Source organism: Mangifera indica, chromosome 9, assembly GCF_011075055.1.
Source record: "Mangifera indica cultivar Alphonso chromosome 9, CATAS_Mindica_2.1, whole genome shotgun sequence".
NCBI lineage: Eukaryota > Viridiplantae > Streptophyta > Magnoliopsida > Sapindales > Anacardiaceae > Mangifera > Mangifera indica.
In genome coordinates, this window is record NC_058145.1 from 13426272 (window position 1) to 13448876 (window position 22605).

Genomic DNA, 22605 nt, shown 5'->3' on the forward strand with positions numbered 1-22605 from the left:
TAAATACACAATATATTCTTGCTACGAGAGTTAAAATCGGATATTGATTAAAATAATTATTTATTTTACCCTTTATATATATATATATATATATATATATATATATATATATATATATATATATAACTATCTTTTTTTTAATTATATATATATAGTTACTTTTTAAATTAATTTTGCTTTTGAAAAAAAATTATGAGATTTGAGGTAAATTAGATTAAAAATAAATTAATTGACTAACCAATTTTTTTAAAATAAATTTGTTAGTTAAGTATTTGACCAACTAATCAACCTTCTCACCATCAAAGTCATCAAAAATTTTTATATTTTTATCTCATTTTATAATATATTTTAGTTTTCATTTTATGAGTGAGTAAATTTTATATCTTAATTGAGTGAGTCTTGGTTGGGTGAATATAATGTTTAAAGATATTTTAAATATTTTATATTTTATGTTATATATGTATAATAAGAAAAAAATGGTTATATATGTATATAAAAATAAATAAATTATTTTAATCAATATCCCGTTAAAATCATCTATCATTTGGGAAAAAATTCAAACCTAATATTTTTAAGTTCAATAAAATTGTGTATATTTAATTAAATATTTAGATTATATGTTATCATAATTTAATAATTTTAAATAAAAATAAAATAATACTTAATTATATAATAAAATATTATTTATATACTTAATTAAATGCGACAGCATTGTTTTTATATGTTTTCAATTATAATTGGAATAAAATTAGGCTTACTATTTTAACTGAATGTGTGATCTAACTATTTTAATCCCTAGTAATTGTTGTGTAGCCTCTAAATTTGTGATTTAACTGAATGTGTTTTTTTTCTTATACGAGAATCATCCAATAATATGTTATTATTTTAATTTATATAAATAAATTAATAAAAATTATTTATATATTTAATATTAGTCCAATTATTATTCTAAACTTAGAATGTTTAGTGTAGACAGAGAATTTAAAATAATAAAATTATGTACATAAATAATATATATAATTTTATATACATATAATAATATATCATTAAATAATTAAATATTATTTTATTTTTAATTTAAAATTATTCAATTATATATGAGATATTATTATTTATGTATATATAATAATATATTATTATATAATTAAATAATTTTAAATTAGGTAAACAAAATGTGCACATGTTATGATTATTTTTTTCAATTTGACTGAGCAGAGATGTCCAAGTTGTTCTCAACTCCACGGTTCTCTTTGAATAAGCTCACTCACATCTCTTTGCAATCATCCCTTAAAGAAAACTCATAACTTAATGAAATCACAAAGGAGTCTCTTCAATTCGTGATTTGGCATCTGAACGGAATCTCGAAGTCACCACTGGCTACCAGATCTTCATCTTCCGCATCTCAATTACCGCCCTCTGATTGTCGTGTCCTTTACTCTTCCAGAAAAGAGAATCATCGTGGCAATCTTGTATTTGAGATATGATTGACTTCTATGCTTTGTTCAGACTTTAAATGCTCTAATGCTGAGCTGCACCTCCAGAAAGTCGTGAAGGATTTGATTGCTAAAGGAAGAGTTATCTTTCCGATTATGGAACCATGTCGATCACCCTTGGATTATTGGGAGCTCAGATTTAAATCTTAAAAAAGGCCAAAGGACTATTTCTCACTCTAGATATGCTACATCCTCAAATTTTTTTTTTTTTAATTTGAATAATATCAAATATCAATTTATAAACAGTTTAAATTAACGATAGTAAGGATAAAATCATTATTTTTTCTATAATATTAAAAATAAATTAAAATATAATCTCTTTTTGTCTCCTTAAATTTTAAAAACTAAAACTTTCTTCCAACCTAAATTTTAAAAAATAGCAGTTTTACCCTAAGATTTTATTTTGAAATCTCCGACGTCATCTCCGGCTCTATTGCCGACGGCCTCTCCCTCCCGAAATATCCTCTCTGTCTGGTGCCTTCCTTGACGAAGATGACAACTTCGTCTTCGTCTTCCACTGTTTTTTCAACGTCAATCAGAAGTCCAAATGAGAGGAGAAAGACCACCAGAGGGAGATGATACTTTGAGAGGGAGAGGCCGCTAGTAATGGAGTGGGAGATGACATCGTAGATTTCAAAACGAAATCATAAAGTGAAACTACCATTTTTTAAAACTTAAACTGAAGGAAAATTTTAGTTTTTAAAGTTTAAATAGGCAAAAAGAGATAAAATTTTAAGAGGTTAAGGTTCCGTTAATTTTAACTGTTTATAAATGAGTATTTAATATTATCAAAATTAAAGAGAAAAAATTTGAGAATGCAACAAACCTTGAATGGGAAATAGTCCTTTGGCCCTACAAAAAAGGGGGATGCAGATGCCCAGAGATGATCCTCGTCCATTGATGGATTATTGATTTTTATTTTCCTTTTTCACTGTAGCCCTTGGAGCCAATACCCTTGATTTATTTTAGCTTATTAACGTGCGTATTTTTAAGTATATAATTTTATATATAAAAAATATATAATCAGTTAATTATATAATAATATATTATTTATATAAATTATTATATATCTAAAAGTATATATATATATACATATATATATATATAAATCTATTTTGAATATATAAATAAATACATATTTATATATATCATCATATAATTGAATAATTTTTAATTAAAAATAAAATAATATTCAATCACATGATAATATATATGAGTATTTATTTATTTATATACTTAAAAATGAGTACACATAATATAATTTATTTTAAATAATTAGAATATAGAGTTTAGGGTCTGAGATTATATTATTTATAAAAACTCAATTTTAGTTAAAATCCATCAAAATTTATTTTCTAAAGATTTGGTTCTTTAAATTCTCATAGTCTAGTTAAGAAATAAACTTTATTTATAGAATTTTAGATTTGTTTTTAAAAAATTCAATGCAACTTACGTAGTCTCAATTTGATAGTAAATAATAGTTTTCTCATATAACAACGGAAAAAAATAGAAAAATAATCTTATAGACGATGAGAGACGTTGCCTTGAGAAATTTTTTTTTTTTTAACTATTTTGCGTATGAGATTTACTAACGCTTTTAGACGATTGATGGTCAAGAGACACGATTAGTCATATATGTAGTTAGTTGTTAATCGCAACTTACTAGGTGTTGTAAATACATAATATGATAAAAGAGGAATTTCATTGTATAACACAAGTGTAATAGTAATTTGATAAAAGGGTATATATGGATTTTTGCTTTGGTTATCGATTTATTTATTTTTTAAACATTTGTTAACTGAACTAAATCGATAAAAAAAATTGAAGAAAAAATTAGTAATGTATTAAACTTATTTTTAAAAAATTTGGAAAAAATAAAATAGAATAATTATTTAAAATTTATTCAAAATCGGTTAAACAAAAATTCAATTCGGTTTAAAATCAGTTATCCTTAAATTAGATTGATTTCAATTTATAATTTTATTCCAACCAAAAATTTAGTTTGATTTGAAATATTATTAAATCGGTTTAATTAATCAATTTTAAACACCTCAAATGAAAGCTACAAATTCACACCTTATAATACCTAAATTACAAATTTCCACAAAAAAAAGTTAACTTAGTCAAATAATAATAGAAAGACAAAACAATGATTTCACAAAAAAAAAAATTGATGTTGCATCAATAAAATTATAATGCGATTAAGCAAAGTTAACCAAAAAATCATAGTGTGATCTTATCAAATTTGATAACAATGATAATCAGATTTTGGATTGTCTTTCTGTCAAAATTTAGTTAATACTATATTTGTCAAGATAAAACCTTAGGGTGCGATCTAATAATGACAACTTAGAAATGACGTTTAAATCTTACTAGATTTAGTGACAAAGTTGTCAGATTTTGTTTGTTATAGTAACATATAGATATTATTTATTGATTGTTATCGTTAAATGTGTTAAAATTCGATCGTGATTTAGTAGTGTCAACCAAGGAATTGCATCTAGCTCGTGATAGAACTAACAACGATGATCAAGGAAATGCGATATGACAAGAGTGTATTGTTGTCTTTGTTAGATTCAATACAATTATATTTTGATTGATTTGATTTAAATTGAATCGGTTAATTCATGGCTAAAAATTTTAAAAATATAATATCATAATTTTAAAAGTGATAGAACGAGAGGTAATTCTATACTTTAATTTTTAGATATTGTATTTATGTTAGAATTCTTTTCTACTGATAAAGTTAAATTTTGTGTGAAAATGTATGATTGAGGCATTGTAGGGATGGAAATAGTTTCTCCAAACCTTGGTGGGAAAAATATTTTAGTCAAATTATAAGAATAAAAGTCAACAACGTAAGGGCGTGCATCACTAAACTCACGCATCAATTGCAGTGAAACTAAACCCGGACGTATACCGTTAATAAACCGGATTTGATAATCGGAGATAGGTCCGGGACTTTTGTGAAAAGTTTGGTGGATTTTGCTTGCTTAGTTCCTTGTTCTGGTTGGTTTTTTATTTATATCGGTCAAAAAAGCGAGTCGGTGTTTCGTTTGACATTTCTTGTAAACCCTAATTTCATCGATTCTTCATACCCCTCTCTTGAATTCATCTTAATTTTTTGTAACTCACACCTTAAGCTCTCTGCTTAATACGGTTTTGATATGTAATTATCTATATTAGTCGGTGATTTCGTGTTGTTTGGACTGCAATCAAATTCGATTAATTCTATTTGCTTGTTTGGTTGTTTTGTTAGATCGGGGGCTATTTGAAGACTGTGTGGGCTGATGTGGTTGATTATTGATCTTTGTGGCTGGTAAATTAATGCTGATCGAGGCTTCATTTTTGTTGAAAATATAAACTAATAAAGAGAGAGATGGATTTGGTTGCTAGCTGCAAGGTACTTGAATTTACTGATTGTTTGTATGTTAAGTTTTTCTTTGAGTTTAACTTAACTGTTACTAAAATGGTTTTTTTTTTTTCCTTCTTGCTTATCAATTGTAGTTTTGTTAGTGTGGTTTAGTGAATTCTTTTTGAGTTGTAAATTGGAATATAATTAAAAGTTAGTTTGCGGATTGCAAATTCGAGTTATTGGAATTAGTGACATGTTAATTCTCCAGTTATGAGGTGATGAATGAATTTTCTTATGATTTTGTAGTCTAGTTGGGTGGAGCAATATGTAAATATAACATGTTTAGCGTGTGCTCATGCGCATACAAATTTGGGTTCTTTTATTGATTGCGTACTGTGCTCATATGCTTACACCGGGTGTCATTTTACTATCTCTTTATATTTTGATAATGCAGCTATATAAAAAATAACTTTTTAAATAGTTACGATCTTATATGTTGTTGAATTTATTTGATATTTGATATAATTATTTTAAACAAATCATCCTGAATTTATTTGTTTGAATGAATAAAATAATATGCTTTTACTTGATGTACAATGCACAACAAGTTTTGAACAGTATTTTTATCTCCTTTCTCTGTGCATGTGTCTGCCTGTTGCTGCACATGCAAATTTGGAAATGTTACTTTTGAATCCAAGACTTGGGAGGTATGCTTAATGGAGTCTTTTGCTAATATGCTTTTATAGGTGATTTTGGGTTCTCCATATGCATTCAATTTTATAAAGAAGAAAGAACCTAACACTGCATGGATTATTTCATTATATTACCTTAGAAAGTAAAAAGTAGAAATGGAATGATGAGTTTGTCATGCTGCCTCCTCACCCCTCTTTAAGCTTTTGATGCTGCTAGTATGTGTGACTTAATTTCTAAGATTAGTGGTCTTTTTTCTCCTGTTCTCTTAAGTGTGTGATGTGTGAAGAGTTTTTGATGCTGGCATTTTCTGTTGTAGGACAAATTGGCATATTTCCGAATCAAGGAGCTCAAAGATGTACTCACTCAATTAGGTCTGTCAAAGCAGGGAAAGAAACAGGTTAGATGTCTGACTTAATGCTTATTGAGCTCATCAACTTGTAATTGTGTGTTTATAGTAAGTGTTCAAAAAGTGCCCAATTGTAAGGCCATTCGTTATATTTCCCTTTATTCCTTCCAAATAAGAAGGCTCAATGCCAACTAGCCTTATTTGGTGATTGTTGGATGTCACTAATGTATTGTATTTGATTTTTTCTTGGATGTGCAGGATCTTGTTGATCGGATAATAGCCATTCTATCTGATGATCAAGGTGATTGTTCTATTTCCCATTTTCTTCTTCCACATTTAGAAGAGTTTCATTGTTATTCTCAGCAATTGGTTATTGCATCTTTTAGTCTGTACTAAAGCTGTTTGTAATGTTATAATTTTTTGTTGTCATGTTTTATTAAGATTTATATATTTATACTAATTTATATGCCATGCTCAGTTCCTTGTAATTTAAGGTTTAGTGCTTTGATTGAAGCTGGGGCATTACTGAATATTTTCCCTCATTTTATTTATGTTTCTACATATCTTTTTACATGCTTCTGTCTTTGCATATGAATAAGCTTTTGAGTGAGTGAATGAATTTGAAATCACAAGCTGTCGCTTTTAATATGTGCTTTCGATGTGGAAGCTTGGGAGACTTAATGGCTTATATTTTGGTTGTCTTCTCTGTGTGTTTGTGTGGTGCACACATGTTAAAGAGAGAGATTCTGATTTGAAAAAGGATTCCTTAGATATTGGGAGAAGTTATTAATTGCTGCATGTTTTTCTAATGCAGAGATGCTTGTAAAGTTACAGATTCATGTTTCATTATTATTGGTGTCTATGCATAAGTAACTTGGCTTTGCTTGTTTGGAGTTAGTGTTAGTTGTGGTGGTTATTATGAAGATGATGGTGACAATCGAATGTTTCAAGAAAATTTTCAATAGAATTGATAGAACATATTGAACTTTTATAGCGGAAGATATAATCTCTTGTTTTTGAGTTCTCAAAGAATTAGAGGGAAATAATTGAATTCCTTAGTCAATTTGGAGGATCTTTGGCGAAAAGATCAGAATCTTAAATAATTGTGTTTGATTTGCTGATTTCTGAGTGTTAATTGCATTTGTGCAAAATAAAAAACTAGTCGCTTTTGACCTTCCAATAGTTCTTACACTCCCAAATTGGCCTCTGAACACATCCGTTTGTCTAAGGTGTAATTCAATTTGAATGAGTAGTCCGTTTTTGTGTGTGCTTGTGGTTTTACTTTTTATATAGTTAATATATATTTTTTGTGGGATAGAGGGGGTTTGACGTGTATCATTCTTTTATGGTCTTAATGGCAGTTTTTGTATTGCTTTTGAACATCCCCTTAGCAATGTTTGTTTTTGAGATTACTTATGGTGGAAATTATGTAATCTTTGTCACTTATATGTGTTTTGCTCTTTTTTTTTTCCCTTCTATCATAGTTTCCAAGTTGTGGGCAAAGAAGAGTGCTGTGAGTAAGGAAGATGTGGCCAAACTGGTGGATGATACATTCAGGTTGCTTTCTTAGTCCTTTTTCACTTTATTTTATGATTTAATTTACAGTACTTATTAAGGGCTTATTGTTTTCCTTCCCTTGGTAGCAAATTGTGAATAGTTTTTTCTGCAGACGTTGATTTGTTCTTTGATATTTTGTGGTCTTAGTTACAATAATTTTATGCTTTGTAGTGCCCTCTATATGTGAATGCTTCATTATTTTTGTATCTCCCTCTGACAGGCTTATGCCTCTTATTCTCAGAAAATTGCAGGTCTCTGTGGCCCCTGACTTGGCATCAAAGGGACAGGGTGTTTCAAATAGCAGTAACATGAAAATTAAAGAGGTGGATGACCACATTCAACCAGATACTAAAATTCGCTGTCCTTGTGGGAATTCACTGGGATCTGAGACAATGATCAAGGTTATACGGTCTATGTAGTATTTGTGTTCACTATTTATATGGTACAACTGTGTTGTGCTAGATTTATGACCCTGACTTGCTAATGTTTGATTAATGTGTTGAAATTATGTTTCTTCTATATATCAGAACCATGCAACTGTTGCTCGTGTTTCCATTATTTTACTTACCATGAATTGCTGATATTTTCTACTTTGCCTTTATTTTTTACTTGGCAGTGTGAGGATCCCAGATGCCATGTTTGGCAGCACATGAGTTGTGTTATAATCCCAGAGAAACCTATGGAGGGAATTCCACCCATTCCTGACAAGTTTTATTGTGAAATCTGTAGACTCAGCCGAGCCGACCCGTATGTATCACCTCAAATTCTTTTTCCCCCCCTGTGAACTGTAATGTGTTTGGTTTGCTAATGTTGTTGCTTTGCCTTAAATTGGAGAGTTACTTAACCTTTAATATAGCCCCCACCAAATCTGTTTAATTAACTGTAAAATCTTTTCATGATCTGCATTTTTTTATGACTGCTTTCCTCTGCACTTGTCTATTTCTTTCATCATAGGTGTTAATATGAGGTCTGTTTTTCTTTTACTTCTTTCCATTACAATTGGACAGACAGAGAAGATCATAAGACTAATTGCCAATATGCACATATTCTGTGCTGTCTTGGATGGATATTTTCATGGTGATCATAACAACTATGAACTATGGTGCTTCTTGATGATTATTCTTGCATAGCGTTTGATGCATCGAACATGATGGCTGTCAGATGTTATAATTATACTGTAGGAATTGTTAACAAATAAAGTAGTTATTTTGCTTTACAGATGTACCTGTGTTATGCTATTATTTGGTCTTAAGTTTATGCCACACAATTAAATGTCTGAGTAGGTTATACCTGATAATCATGGTTTCTTTTACCTTTTATTTTTTTTTTAGACTTTTGAAAGTCCTTTTTATTTGCATTGTTTATTGGTTGGATTAAAGATTCTGTGGTTCTGCTCAGTTGAGTATGCTGATCTGAAATTAGAAATATTTAACTTGACAGATTAGTTTGCATGCAACATTTTTGTATGAATTAGCTTGAAGCATTTCAGTTTACGTTTCTTTGGAAGTATCCCTCTAGGCTTAACACTGTTGAGTGAAGTTGGACTCTGCCTACAATGAATAGTTATTTGCTTCAGTTATTTCTTGGTGTTCCATTGAAGATATTTATTTGCATGTTGTTGATTCTTTGTTTCATCATTATTATTATTATAATTTGTTAATATGGTTCTATGTTTACAGTTTTTGGGTTACAATTACAAATCCTTTATACCCTGTGAAGTTGTCAACTACAAATATTCAGACAGATGGGTGAGTTTATTATTTTGCATTCCTCTTTAGACATTTTTGAGATTTTAAATGTGCAATTTACTACAATTGTTCTATAGTAAGGTAGTATGCGACCTAAAATTTGCAAGGCACAAATATCGGATTGGCACTTGGGTCTTGACTTAAACCTTTATAGCATTCTACTAATACCCTCTTATTGATGGTATATTTCTGGTTATTGACTAAATTAGGAACAGTGAGACCAAACCTTCGTGGTCTTTAGCTATCTGATATAAGTCGTCTATCGATTGTTGGAGGATCCCTTTTTATTGTTCTGGTATCGATTTCCATGGCCAACATTTATTGGCTTTTGATGATGATTATGTGCTGTGATAAAGTGGATGTATTCTCAATTGGATTTAATACGTTGTTTTAGTGTTTGGATTTTATTGTGTGGGGTAAACAACATGGTGTCATATGCTTTGGTGTGATATATGAATAGCATGATGTAGCCTCTTTAGTTGGATTTTTATGGACAGTTTTTGTTTAACTTGCTCTTATTAAATAATTCCTATTTTAATTATTTTACCGAGAAATGTGTATTTGGTAATAGTCTTTCTATTGATTAAATTTCATTTATTCCTGCTATATGGGTTTTGTATGTGTCATGATCTTTGATGATATATATTCCGTGTACAATGTTTCCAGTACAAACCCTGTGCAGAGTGTGGAGAAAACATTTCAACTCACAAGGGCAGACAAGGACTTACTTTCAAAGCAAGAGTATGATGTTCAGGTTGGTTTGCACACAAAATTACCTTGTAATTCAATAGCGTTTATTATTTAAACATGTGCTGATGCTCTTTTTTTTAATCTTATCATTCAGGCATGGTGTATGCTTTTGAATGACAAAGTTCCATTTAGAATGCAATGGCCACAGTATGCTGATCTACAGGTCAATGGTACAGTGATTTCTTTGAATGATTTGACAATATAGTGCTTGCTTTTATTTTTCCTCTAAACCAGAAAATGCAGTGCTTAAATTTGCTGGGATTTCTCTTTTCTCAACATAGTCATCTTTTACACAATTGTAAAATTATTTTTGACTAGCTAATAAAATGAGATGTTAAGGTTGAGGGAATCTTGGTATAAAAAAATAAAAATTAGAAAAAAAAATCGTTTTAGCAATTAATCAGTGGTTGTTTCCTTTGGCAACATATGGCTTATGATATATTTGTGCATGAATGATTGTACAGGGTTACCTGTTCGTACTATTAATAGACCTGGCTCACAACTACTTGGTGCTAATGGTCGTGATGATGCTCCAATTGTGAGTGTCCTTTCTACAAAGACTTGGACTTTCTAATTCTCAGTTTCTTTCTCATATGCCTATCTCTATATGCTTCATTTGTCTGTGGCTTTTTTTCCATCACTTGTTTTGATGGTGCACATTATGTGTGTTTGTGTATGAGTCGGTGACTCTGTGATTGATTTGTATTCTATCACCATATTTTTCTTTACCAGTCAAACATTTCTCCTGTGGTTTATTTCCTTTTGTGACAACTTATTTTCCATTCTGTTGTCAGATTACGCAATGCACAAATGATGGAGTTAATAGAATTGTCTTAAATGGATGTGATGCCCGCATCTTCTGTTTAGGAGTAAGAATTGTAAAGCGGCGAACTGTTCAACAGGTAGTTTCTTCTTTTGAATGGCCTACTTTGGTTAAACTTTTGTGTCTTTTGGTCATCTCTCTCCTGTTTATTTGAGTTTCAGTTCTTGGGGTGGGTGAGGAAGGCTAGTATGTTTTTTTTTTCTTTCTGTTGTTGAGTAGATAGTTATAGTGATTTGCTAGCTCTTATTCCTTTATACCTCGATTGGAAATTATTCCTTATTGTCTTCTTTGTAACAGCTTCTGGTTATGGTATGGGATGGGATGGAAGAGGGTTTTGTTTTGGCAGGGTGGTGCAGTTTTCTGCTTCTCCAAACTTGTCCCTTTTCCATCTTCAGTTGCGTCTGCTGTGATAGTCCGTATTTTATCCTTGGTGCTGCACATTATGATTCATTGTGATTCAAGAAAGATCATATATTTTGTTTTCGTTCCTGGGATTGCACCTTCAATTTTTTCAACAATTTCTCATTTGATGGTAGGATATTATATGTTTACTTTTGCCTTATTGTCTAGATTCTCAACTTGATTCCTAAGGAGTTTGATGGTGAGCTTTTTGAAGATGCTCTTGCTCGTGTTTGTCGTTGCGTTGGTGGTGGGAATGCTGCAGATAATGCTGACAGTGACAGTGATTTGGAAGTTGTTGCTGACTCTATCACTGTCAATTTACGTTGTCCTGTAAGTTAAATATCTTTCATTGTGAAATGCAAATGGTCTCCTTATATTGTGTAGAGTTATTAATTTACGCTCTTAAATGGAAGACATCAATGATTTAGTTTTTGGAATGTGCTATTTCAAAAAATGGTTTATTGCATTGACGGAAGGAGAGGAATCAAAAGTGGGGCTGAGATTGCTTGTCTAAAGTAGTACAATATAAACAACAAAATAATTGTTAATAGTTAGAATTAAACATAAAAGAATATAGTTAATAGTTGAAGAAGGCCTGCGATGCCAGCTGCAGAAATAGCAACTACAGAACCAATAACCAACTCCTCTCTATATTGCTTGCTTCCAATAATTTTTTACATGAAGCTGATTAACGTTTAAAGTCAAATATTGTTTTTGCTTGTTTGGTAAACTATGAGAAGGCAAGCAAAAAAAAAAAAAAAAAAAGTCCATTTGGCATTTTGTGTGTTTTATTTAGGGATGCTTTACTTTTTTCCCTTTGATGCTGATTTAGGGATTTGGAGAGACCTAAATTTCCTTTTTTGGAGCTTTGATTATTTAAAACTTTGGCAACTAATTGTCTGTGATCCCAGTTGCTATTATGTTAGTCAACTAAACAGTAGTCAATTTCGGCCCCGTTTGAAGCATTTATGGTGATGTTAACTTTCCAACGATTGACCTTCTTTACCTTTTCCCCATGGAAAGCTAAGGTTAAAAAAAAAAAAAAAAATGTAGAAGTGCATGCAAACCCAAATGATCACTTGCGCTCTTAGTCTACAAGGCAAGTTTACATTTAACATGTAAGCTTTTTTAATTTTTTTAATGACCGGGGAACCTTGTTTGATTTCGTCGGACAAGTGAACTCTAGGGCATAGTGACTGGATCCACGACCACTGCAATGAGTAATTTAGGGTTTCACTTTGTTGCAGCATCTCACTATTCAGTCCCAAGTTAATCAATCCAGGTTTTTGCTTGAGAGGAAGATCATGTTTGTTGAATGTTAACCTTTCGCGAAGGGGTCCTTTCGTATAACCACTCAAGCTTACCCTTGGGGTCATTTCACATCTAAGTTAGTATTGTAGTTTTATGGTATTAACTTTATCTAGAGTATTATCATCTTGTCAATTGTTAAGAATGGAGATAGTTGTTTGTGACTTCATTCCCTTGGTGATGATTCTGCTATTCACCTGTGAATTAGCAGTTTGAAAGTGGACTTCCTGTTAAAACTTACATTAAATTATCTTTCCCTTGTCTCGGGGGTTGTTTTCATGTTAGATTGATATTATCCAGTTTAATGTATTTGATAGATTAAGAATAGCATGGTCTTCCTCTTGCTTTTACACGATCGGTGTAACGTATTCCTGCAAGGTTCTTGTGAGTAATTAGCTGTTTGCTCACTCCTGATTGTAATATGATTGACATATTTGGAATTTGTCTCTATGTCTCCTTCAGTTGTAGGGTTCAATAGAAGTTGTTTGGTAGTTTGACTAGGCTTAGGATGGGTCTACATTTGAAGCAAAAAAGTGGTGAAATTTTAAATAATAAGCTGTTAGACATTGCTTTATTTAATATTTTCTTTGTTAAGGCATGGATATGAATATGTATTTCTGGTTCTTCCAGACAACTATGAATAAAGGGTCTTATGGTTGATACTTGACACTAAACTGATCATTTTTAAAATGAAGGCAATTTGTGGTTCAAGGGTTTCATTGTAGGTACCATGCTTAAATTTAAGGTTGAACTTTCATAAAAATTTATGCTACATCGGTTTTTAGGCTTTTAACTATAGTATCATGCTTGATGAACACTTCATTTGAAGAGATTTTGGGAACCATAGTTCTGATTTCACTCCTACATATCGCTTAATGGAATTGTTATCTAGACTAACGAAGTATGATATGTGTGTCTCCATATTATAAGTTTTTGCTTTTGTAGTTTCTATTAGAAATTTAAAATCTTACTGACCAATATATTCTTTTAACTTTAAGCATGGATAGTTTTTCTGAAATTATCATAGGCAACATAAAGTTGAAGGAAAAAAAAAAAGAAAGAATTCTTTGTTGACTTTTGGGCGTGGATAAATATGTAGACAAAGTGTTTTACATGGCATGTTGTTTTCTCATTAACATTGTCACTTAGTTAATTGTTAACTATTTGTCCTAAATTAAAATTTGTACAGCTGCGATATTTCGTGTAATTCTTAATTTTTTCCATGTCCATTGAGTTTGGTTGCAGTTTTTCTTTAGTGCGTTACTGTGGATTAGACTCTGGTTATGTTGGGCAGTAAAAAGTATTTTGATTGAAAAGCTGCATCAATGCTGTTTTGAAATATACTAGTATATATATATATATATTATTCTTTTACGTGCATATAGATGAGTGGTTCAAGGATGAAGGTCGCTGGAAGATTTAAACCCTGTGCTCATATGGGCTGTTTTGATCTTGATGTTTTTGTGGAGCTCAACCAACGTTCTAGAAAGGCAAGTCAACTGAATCTGTTAAACCAGTTTCATGTCCTGTTTTAGTCATATTTGTAAATTTTGACAAGCATTGGTCTTTGATTTCAGTGGCAGTGCCCTATTTGTCTCAAGAACTACTCATTGGAAAATGTTATTATTGATCCTTATTTCAATCGGATTGCATCTAAGGTAATGCACTTTTTGGACCTTCTGTATTTATGTTTTGCTGAGATGCATCTATGTATAGACATGTGGTTCACTTTTATGGTCTAGATGAGGAATTGTGGAGAAGAGATAGCTGAAATTGAGGTGAAGCCTGATGGTTCCTGGCGTGTAAAAACAAAAAGTGAAAGTGAGCGTAGGGAAGTTGGGGATCTTGCACTATGGCACTTTCCAGATGGCTCTCTTTGTGCTCCTGTTGAGGAAGTTAAACCAAAGGTGGAAATATTGAAGCATGTTAAACAAGAAGTTGTTTCAGAAGGACAGATTGGTTTGAAACTTGGAATCAGAAAGAATAGTGATGGTTTGTGGGAAGTAAGCAAACCTGAAGATATAAACACCTTTTCTGGTAATAGATTGCAGGAAAAGTTTGAGACTCATGAGACAAAAGTTATCCCAATGAGCAGCAGTGGCACTGGAAGCGGAAGGGATGGTGAAGACCCAAGTGTAAACCAGGATGGTGGTGGGACCTTTGATTTTCCTAACAATGGAATTGAGCTTGATTCTACATCGTTGAATGTTGATCCAACTTATGGATTTGCTGACCAAAATCCTTCTGCACCAGTTGCAAATCCAGAAGTTATTTTTCTTAGTGATTCAGAAGATGAAAATGACCTACCAATATCATCTGGGAATGTATACAGGGACAATCAAACTGATGCTGGTGGGGTTGATTTTTCAATGGCCCCCACTGGAATTGTTGATAACTTTCATGAAACTTTGGGTACCATAGGTGCTGGTGAGAATTCTTGCTTGGGTTTTTTCACTCCCAATGACGATGACTTTGGGATGCCATCCCTCTGGTCATTACCTTCTGGAGTCCAAGGTCCACCAGGTTTTCAGCTATTTGCTTCGGATGCAGATGTCCCAGATGCCTTGGTGGATCTACAACATGGCCCCATCAACTGTCCGACACAGATGAATGGCTATACATTGGCTCCAGGCACTGCAGTGGGGTCTTCATCTTTGGTCCCAGATTCCTCTATTGATCAGCCCACTACTGACCTCGGTGACAGCTTAGTTGATAATCCCCTGGCGTTTGATAGGGAAGATCCGTCTCTTCAAATATTTCTTCCTACAAGGCCTTCAAATGCATCAGTGCAGTCTGATTTGAGAGATCAAGCCGATGTGTCAAATGGTGTTCGTCGTGAGGATTGGATCTCTCTTAGGCTTGGGGGTGGTGCTAGTGGCAGTCACAGTGAATCACCAGCTGCAAATGGCTTAAATGCGATGCAGACAGTGCAGTCTGGAGATGGTGCCATGGATTCTTTGGATGACACTGGTTTGTTCCCTTGTTCAAATAAAAGCTACAATTTTGTTTAAATTTTAGATACAATCATTAAATATTAAGCGAGGAAGCTTCTTGCTGGGTGTTTTCCACAAGCATGGGTGTATTTATTTAGGTTGTGGTACCATTCAGGGCTGAAACTTGGTCTGGGACAATTAGTTTGGTGTAAATGTGTTTGGTGTTACGAACTGAATTTTCAACCTCTTCCCTTTGTGTAATCATGATTCTCATTTTTGGGTTGGGATTCAGCTAGGAATTCATGCCGATTTGTGGCTGGGATTGTCCTGGTGTAGTTTGTCAAAGCATTCATAGGATTACTGCAGTCACTATACTGTATTGTTCCTATCCTGTGAATTTCTTTTTTCTTAACATTTGTCTGGCATGTTTCATTTTCTGCAGCTTCTTTGCTTCTCGGTATGAATGATGGAAGATCTGAGAAGACAAGCAGGCAAAGGTCAGATAGCCCTTTTGTGTTCCCTCGTCAAAAACGTTCTGTAAAACCACGATTGTATCTTTCTATTGACACAGACTCTGAATAGAAAATTTTTGTCCTTATATCCTATAAATTCATAGCATTCGTGTTTGAACCTTTCTGGGGGTAGAAGGCTCCTTCTGGGAGGTTTGTTGATCAGCCCTTAATGATTTGGAAGAAGTTAACAAATATATGGTCCTAGTAAGAGGCTCAATGCAACTGTGAGAAATACATAGCAGAACTAAGTACGTAAGAAAATTTTCTCTTAAAAATTTGTTGCCAGCTCCTTCTGATTTTTTTCTTTAATGGAGAGTTATAGGGCCTATCATCTGATGCTGTTTGTTTTAAAAGAAGTCATTCCCCTTTGTTGTTTTCAGGGAGCTTGAGGTCCATTGCTGGTAAGTTGTACAGAAGAGAATCGTTTAATCTAATGTTGATTTAATCTTTTGGTTTAAGTTTTCTCTGGGGGCCCCCCTCTTAGGTAAACACAAAGTGCTCCTTTTGTCTCTGGGAGCAAATAGCCTGTAAATGTTTACTCAGATTCAATTATTTATAGAGAAATAAATTTTCCCATTCTCTATTTTACTATTTTGCTTCTGGTGTCTCTCGCCACTGGGCTCTGATTGCTTCAGTCAATTTATTGGATAGAGTCGGCAATTATTCAGCGGTGATGATGTCTGTTTTCTTGTCTGATTCGGAGTTGTTGTGGAGTTAAAAGGTGATGATCTGGTACAAATATAACTTGTTTGTTTCTTGTAGCATATATTTTTCTCAATGTTGTGAAGTTGCCATCCCCATCTTGCTGGCTGTTATCACCTGCATCAAAGCTGATTTTTGGTATCTACTACTTATGCCAGGTTGAATAGTGGGTAAGCAGTTCTGATGTTTCTAAAATAAAAAATAAAATTTTGAGGGCCGAACAAGCATATCTTATCACCCATGGGGGATTCGGAATGAACTGAACAGAAATCCTAGATTGTCAAGGTGCCAGAAATCTGGAGATATTTCTGAAGCTTAGGATTGATGATTTTACAGAAATGTTCAGATTTTTGGCTTGCATAAAAAAAATGTTAATTGTTTTGGAGTAAGCTTTCTCCTGGCTCAATGAAAGCTGCGCACAGAACTGTTGACATCTCATTGAAATGTAGACACGGAAGTGTTGGCATTTGATTAGAAACGTACATTCGAATATGATGCATGCTATTGCTAGGGATAGCAATACAGTACGTGTAAAACGCACGGTTTTGCATTCGCTAAAAGGTGTTGCCTAATCCTTAATTAAGCGTGTATGATCTATAACGAGGGTATTTCTTATATGCAGTTTAGACCAAGAAGAGAATTGTCTTGTAATTTAATGACGGTAACGTCGCCATTCTTGTTGGGGACAGCCAATGCAGTGAAGGCGATCAGGTATTGCTTCACTTCTTTTCCCCCCTCAAATGGATCATTGTTCAAGGGAGCGAGACGAAAGAATAACTTTTCTATGTTTCCACTGTTAAGATGCGTGGGGAAATCCATACGGTAAGCTATACCTTACATAGGCGAAGCTTTATCTCTTAGAAACTCTTTTCATAGGAATCGGTCCGATAGAACAGAATCTTCTTTCTAGCGAGAGTTGTGGTGAGCGGTTTGCCTAACTTGGTAAAATCCTTCATGGATGTTCTATAGTATCCAACTAATCCTAGGAAAACCATCGCCTTGGCCTTTGCCAATCCAGTTTTAATTTTTGTATGGGCTCAAATTGAATACTGAATTTAAAGATGTTTTTTATATATTTCACAAAGATTTAAATTATTTATATTTTATATTTTTTTATTATTACACACCTTTTATATTTGAATATTTTAATTTTGTCACAAGAGAACACTTAAGAGAGTATCTGATTGAACGGGGTGATTTATTTTGAAGAAGAGACTTTTTGTGGAAAACATAAGAGTTTAAAAAAATATCGTCCGAATATATTTTTAAAATAATTCACTTGCTTGAGTAAAATATATATTTACTGTTATGTTATTATATTTTTTTTCCTGCAATGTATTCGGGAGAAACAATTACAAAGAGTGTTGTGTTTTTAATAGAGTAAGTTTATTAGATTATCAAGAGACTCTTGGAGAGAGTCTAAAGAATGTTTTTCAAAAGAATTCTCCAAGATTCAACCCAAAACAGAAGGATTCCTTGTTATTGTCTCAATATTGGTTTTTATGGCAAGTGAGGAGGGCATTGTCCCCATTCAAGGGCACGTGATGCTCAGAGGTATTGCTAAGCTTGCATATCCATCCAATTAAGGATATACATGTACAGCCAAGATCAATATATGTTGGGGATGGTTGCGTGTGGCATCACTATTTATATTTAATGCGATATATATTGTCTGAATGACTCCATCACTTTGCATCTAATGTATCATAAAAACGATAGTCACTTTGCATTAAATGTGATACAATTTGTCTAATCGGCATAGTGATTATTATAGCCAATTGCCTCATCCTATAATTTGAATATCTCATCTAGCAGTGAACACATGCTCACAATCAAATAACTTAGATTTCTTTTTACTTAAAAAGAGATTTACCATTCTTGCTACTCAAGGGTAAGAACCCATATATTTGTGTTAGGTAGCATGAGTCATCTACAACGTTACCGAGACAACTCTCCAAATCTGCACTTTATAGTAACTGTGTTTTTCATGTCGGAATCGAGTGATTCACTTCACTGTCTTTTCTATTAAGTTCTAGTGGGAAAAATATTGTACAGGGCCTCAACGATTGTGCAGGTGAATCCTCCCAGCTAAAGGCATCATCTGCGAGAAGATGAAAGATACTAAGCTATTTAACTCCTGGAGAAGGACCAGCCATTTTAATTCAGATATTTTTAATATAAATCAACACTACTGAAAAATAAAATAAACAGAACGAAACAATCTTGAATTCACCAACATCCAACTCATTTCTCAAAGGCCAGCATTATCTCACATTCAAAATTCTTTTCTCATGGTTCAGTCAAATACCCTGAGCCACAATAATTCTCATAAAATCCAACTTAATTCCTTTTGATTATAGCATTACAACAGATTAAGACATTAATGTCATTTCTCTTCACTTGCAGCTAATAATTATCTAGTTGTTTCAAAAGAATGCTAAGCACTTAGCTCGAGCCTAACTGAATTAGGAAGAAGCTTTGGTTTGGAAGAAATCTTGGAATGGTGGGACAAAATCCAATGCAAGTTTATCATCCTTCACCAGCAGTAACAGGCTTCAAGTGCCTAAAGCTCTCGCAACCTGGGCAGTTATGTAAGCTTTCATGAATATAAATGTCACACTCAAGGCAGAAGTACTTCTTGCATTTTGGACAAACAACACAAAGGCCAGGTTTTCCTGTGACAAAACCAAAAGGGTGGTTAGAGCACGAGAAGAATGAAATCTGTATTACATGGGTGTGGGCTTCCCCTCACTAACTACTGAAAAAAAAAAGAGAGAAAAAGATTTTCTCTGGTTCTCTCACTTGTATCCCCTGTTTTAAGAAAAACCAAAAGAAAAGGCTATGACTCAGTTGAAGGGTCCAATATGGTAATTCAGCAGTATACTGGAAAATGAGCACATCCAGAACACAAGCAGCAACCCAACTGAGTAAAAGGTCAACAAACTTTTCATTTAGCAACCATTCACATATCACATAGCCTGCTGCCACTGCATCTCTTCTATATAGCTCCCAGTCTTGTCATAGAGCTTACTCGTGACTGAAGGTTTGTTAGAATATCTGTTAATTTGTTCACTTAGTATAACATACATTACTGCCAATATATATGTTCTACCACATCAGGTTAGCATATTCTAAAGAGAATTTAACCTAGCTAGGAAGTTTGCTAAAAATTCTAGTCTTAATCTTGGTTTAACTTCAAGTTCAGAAAAAGCGAGTGTGAGAAAGTAAAGCTTGATTAGATGGCTCACTCTTCTCATCAACTTGCATTAAGCTTCAAGAAAGCACTGGCAGTATGCTCAGAAATGTCCAAACAAAAAGACTGAAAGAGAATAGGGTATTGTATGTATGTACACGTAGCTTTCTTTGAAAACATTATTTACCAACTTGTATAAATTTAAATCACCAAATGCAATGTTGTTATCGCTAACCAAATTCAATCAAATGCCAAGTGACTCAGGAATTACAAGACTTCATATATTCTTTTTCCACATAAATAGTGCTTACCAAGATTCAGAAGAGTTTGCTGACAACCAAAACAAATTTTTTGTGATCTGATATGTAGATCATTCAAACTTGATGGAGGCACCTCATCAAATGGTGCAATTGGAAATAGATGATGATAAGACCTTGCCAAATGGGGTGAGGAAACAAGTTGCAACCCACAAATCTGACATTCAGTAGGTAGTTCACAGACACGTGCTTTGCATCTTGGACAAGTGTACCCCACACCAATTTTAGCTTCTTTGTGACATGAACAGATTGAGGTAGAGCCCTCTGCTGCTCTTTGTGGGAAACCCATCTTGATCAAATTGGCAATTGCAAATTCTGCTATTGCAGGAGGTGGAGGTGCATGCTCCAGTATTAACTCCTTAAAGTGAGACTGCATATTAATGAAAATACAAATCAAACTAACATGAAAAATCATTTTTCTAGTAGCAAGTAAGAAGTGTTAAAACATGCGCTAATTGAGCAACTCTAACAAATTTTAAGCATACAAGACAATTATCTCCATTTGTGCTTTCTTATTTACATTATGTAATTCTCATGGTGGCAATTACATGTAGTTGGCCGAGATTATCTTCCAGTTCCTACACAGTATAAATTAAATTAATTCAATTTTTCTTGGTCTGTAGGCACCATGTAGTTTGTCAAACTCACCTCATCCAAGGCTACAGAGTATGATCCACCAGTTTCTCGGCAGAGATGTTTGCATATAAACATCTCTGCAGAGAGGCCAATAACTGAACATCTTATTTTAGATTTCTTACATTGCTGAATGGTCTCCATTATATTTCCTGGATCACAAGTACTGAGAGCCGAATATAAGATCAGAATTTCGCGATGTCCATATGATGGAATTTGATTGAGAAGTGCTTGCGTAAGATCCAAGGCATTTTGTAGGGAAGGATCACCTGAGCATTCCAACTTGCCCATCAAAGCTTTTATATGTGACTCAGGGCTGCCGCCAAGATCAGTTAAGCAATGAGCAACTCCATCCTTTATAGTCAACAGCCCAATTTGACTAAGAGGATTCTGGTCAAAAAACTCCCTAACAAAAGCCTCTACATTTTTTGCAACCACAGCCATTCGACTTGGTCGAAAATCCACCTCTGCAGCTGCCTAAAAGCATTAAAAGAAACAAAGGATTAGCAGTTCATGAATTGAACTACAACAACAGTATTAGTTTTTAACCGTCTCCTTCAATATCCATAAAAAATAATTTCAAAATAATTCAAATTTTGGCAGGGTCTAACTCAAAAAGTCCCAGGAAAACATGATGTATATTTGATGCGTACTCAGTCATTCATAGCTCGCAAAAACTTAACATACAAGTTCTTCAGAAACTACAACCACTCAGACTAAAGAGAAACATAAAATCCAAATTATCAGAAATCACCCCAAGAAATTAATAAAACATTTATGTGTCTCCACGAAGAACATTTGTTGCCTAAATTTTTTACTATCGTTCTTGAAAAAAAAAAAAAAAAGCCCTTAACCCCGTATGAAAACAACCCATAAAAAGCTTCTAACTTGAAGCCTATAAAGTACAAAAAAATAAAACTTATCAAAACGATAGAAAAATTCAAAACTGATACACATGTTATCAATTCAAGTTGAAGGGTAGAAAGCATACCCGAGAAAGATCGATGATAATGTAGAGATATCGAATGAGACCCTTTTGGATTCGAGAAGAGGTGGCAGAAAGAGAACGGGCACGAAGCCGGCGACGATACTGAGCATGGTAGACGGCTGAGTTGTCAATGGGTCGAAGCAGCCCCGACTCGTCCTCTTGAAGAGCCTCCCACGATCTGTCATCTGCGTAACTTCTTTCCCACGCTTCGAGCCCTCCATTAATTTCGTCCTCATCTTCATCATCTTCTTCTGCATCTCCGTTCAATCGCCTTCCCTCGCTGTTCTTCATCTTCGCCTAAAGCCAACTGCTTGACTCACTTCAGTATGTACAACTTTTCAAATTTAACCTATTTAGTCTCTGAAAGACCTAAATGCCACTAAATGCTCGACACTACTAATATTTATTAATAATGGACTTAATTTTACTTTCATCAAATTATATATTTATTTTGAATATATATATTAATATATATTATAATATAATGTATAAATATATACTTATTTAACCAAAAAAGAAAAAAACTTTTTTATATTTATTATGAATTTATATTGCATTTTAAGAACTTTTAAAAACAAATTTATATTTAACAAAATTTTCTACCAACCGAGCTAAACGGGCTTCCATGAGAGTTAAGCCAAACAATTTCTTTGTCGATGACTTGTGCGTTTTATGTTCCATGTTTTTCAAAGCAATCAACGGAAACCTTGAAGCCATTCAATTCAGTTAAAACGGAGAGAAGCTTGACCCCGAAGCAACTTTTGCTCAAATGTTTTTGCAACAATGTTGATTATTGTTTTCACTTTCATGCCAATGATGTAATGTAACCTACAAAATAGACCTTAATGAGAG

General features: G+C 33.2%; 2 protein-coding genes across 7 annotated transcripts; one reads left to right on the forward strand and one right to left on the reverse strand.

Moving 5' to 3' along the window:
* The first annotated feature begins 4353 nt into the window (after positions 1-4353).
* On the forward strand, positions 4354-16503 carry LOC123225040 (E3 SUMO-protein ligase SIZ1-like). Of its 5 annotated transcripts, XR_006504095.1 has the most exons (19): positions 4510-4662; positions 4753-4896; positions 5547-5555; positions 5858-5938; positions 6146-6188; positions 7372-7444; positions 7686-7845; positions 8061-8191; positions 9124-9192; positions 9859-9946; positions 10037-10112; positions 10407-10480; positions 10737-10844; positions 11336-11497; positions 13861-13965; positions 14053-14133; positions 14218-15445; positions 15851-16168; positions 16301-16503. XR_006504095.1 is itself a non-coding variant. In XM_044648888.1 (18 exons), the coding sequence occupies exons 2-18, from the start codon at positions 4873-4875 to the stop codon at positions 15988-15990; spliced, it is 2652 nt and encodes an 883-aa protein (XP_044504823.1). In that variant the 5' UTR covers positions 4354-4502; positions 4753-4872; the 3' UTR covers positions 15991-16503. The 5 variants fall into 5 exon arrangements, 4 of the variants coding, with proteins under 4 accessions (XP_044504823.1, XP_044504822.1, XP_044504821.1 ...); XM_044648888.1 differs by lacking the exon at positions 4510-4662 and adding an exon at positions 4354-4502 and having other exon boundaries at positions 15851-16503; XM_044648887.1 differs by having other exon boundaries at positions 4418-4561; positions 15851-16503.
* Positions 16504-18454: 1951 nt separating this feature from the next.
* On the reverse strand, positions 18455-22133 carry LOC123226550 (general transcription factor IIH subunit 2). 2 transcript variants are annotated; one of them, XM_044651082.1, is made up of 4 exons: positions 21757-22133; positions 20781-21242; positions 20127-20502; positions 18455-18723 (listed from the first exon to the last, which is right to left on the reverse strand). In XM_044651082.1, the coding sequence occupies exons 1-4, from the start codon at positions 22042-22044 to the stop codon at positions 18608-18610; spliced, it is 1242 nt and encodes a 413-aa protein (XP_044507017.1). In that variant the 5' UTR covers positions 22045-22133; the 3' UTR covers positions 18455-18607. The 2 variants fall into 2 exon arrangements, with proteins under 2 accessions (XP_044507017.1, XP_044507016.1); XM_044651081.1 differs by lacking the exon at positions 18455-18723 and adding an exon at positions 18851-19297 and having other exon boundaries at positions 21757-22130.
* Positions 22134-22605: the final 472 nt, after the last annotated feature.

Bases quoted from the DNA above. Each gene is read 5' to 3' on its own strand.
- LOC123225040 (XM_044648888.1), top strand. From the start codon at position 4,873: ATGGATTTGGTTGCTAGCTGCAAG. The intron at 9,193-9,858 runs GTGAGTTTATTA...CAATGTTTCCAG, and splicing joins ACAAATATTCAGACAGATGG to TACAAACCCTGTGCAGAGTG. The intron at 13,966-14,052 runs GCAAGTCAACTG...CTTTGATTTCAG, and splicing joins TCAACCAACGTTCTAGAAAG to TGGCAGTGCCCTATTTGTCT.
- LOC123226550 (XM_044651081.1), bottom strand. From the start codon at position 22,044: ATGAAGAACAGCGAGGGAAGGCGATTGAACGGAGATGCAGAAGAAGAT. The intron at 20,503-20,780 runs GTGAGTTTGACA...ATTAATATGCAG, and splicing joins ACTCTGTAGCCTTGGATGAG to TCTCACTTTAAGGAGTTAAT. The intron at 19,298-20,126 runs GTAAGCACTATT...GTTTTGTCACAG, and splicing joins GCAAACTCTTCTGAATCTTG to GAAAACCTGGCCTTTGTGTT.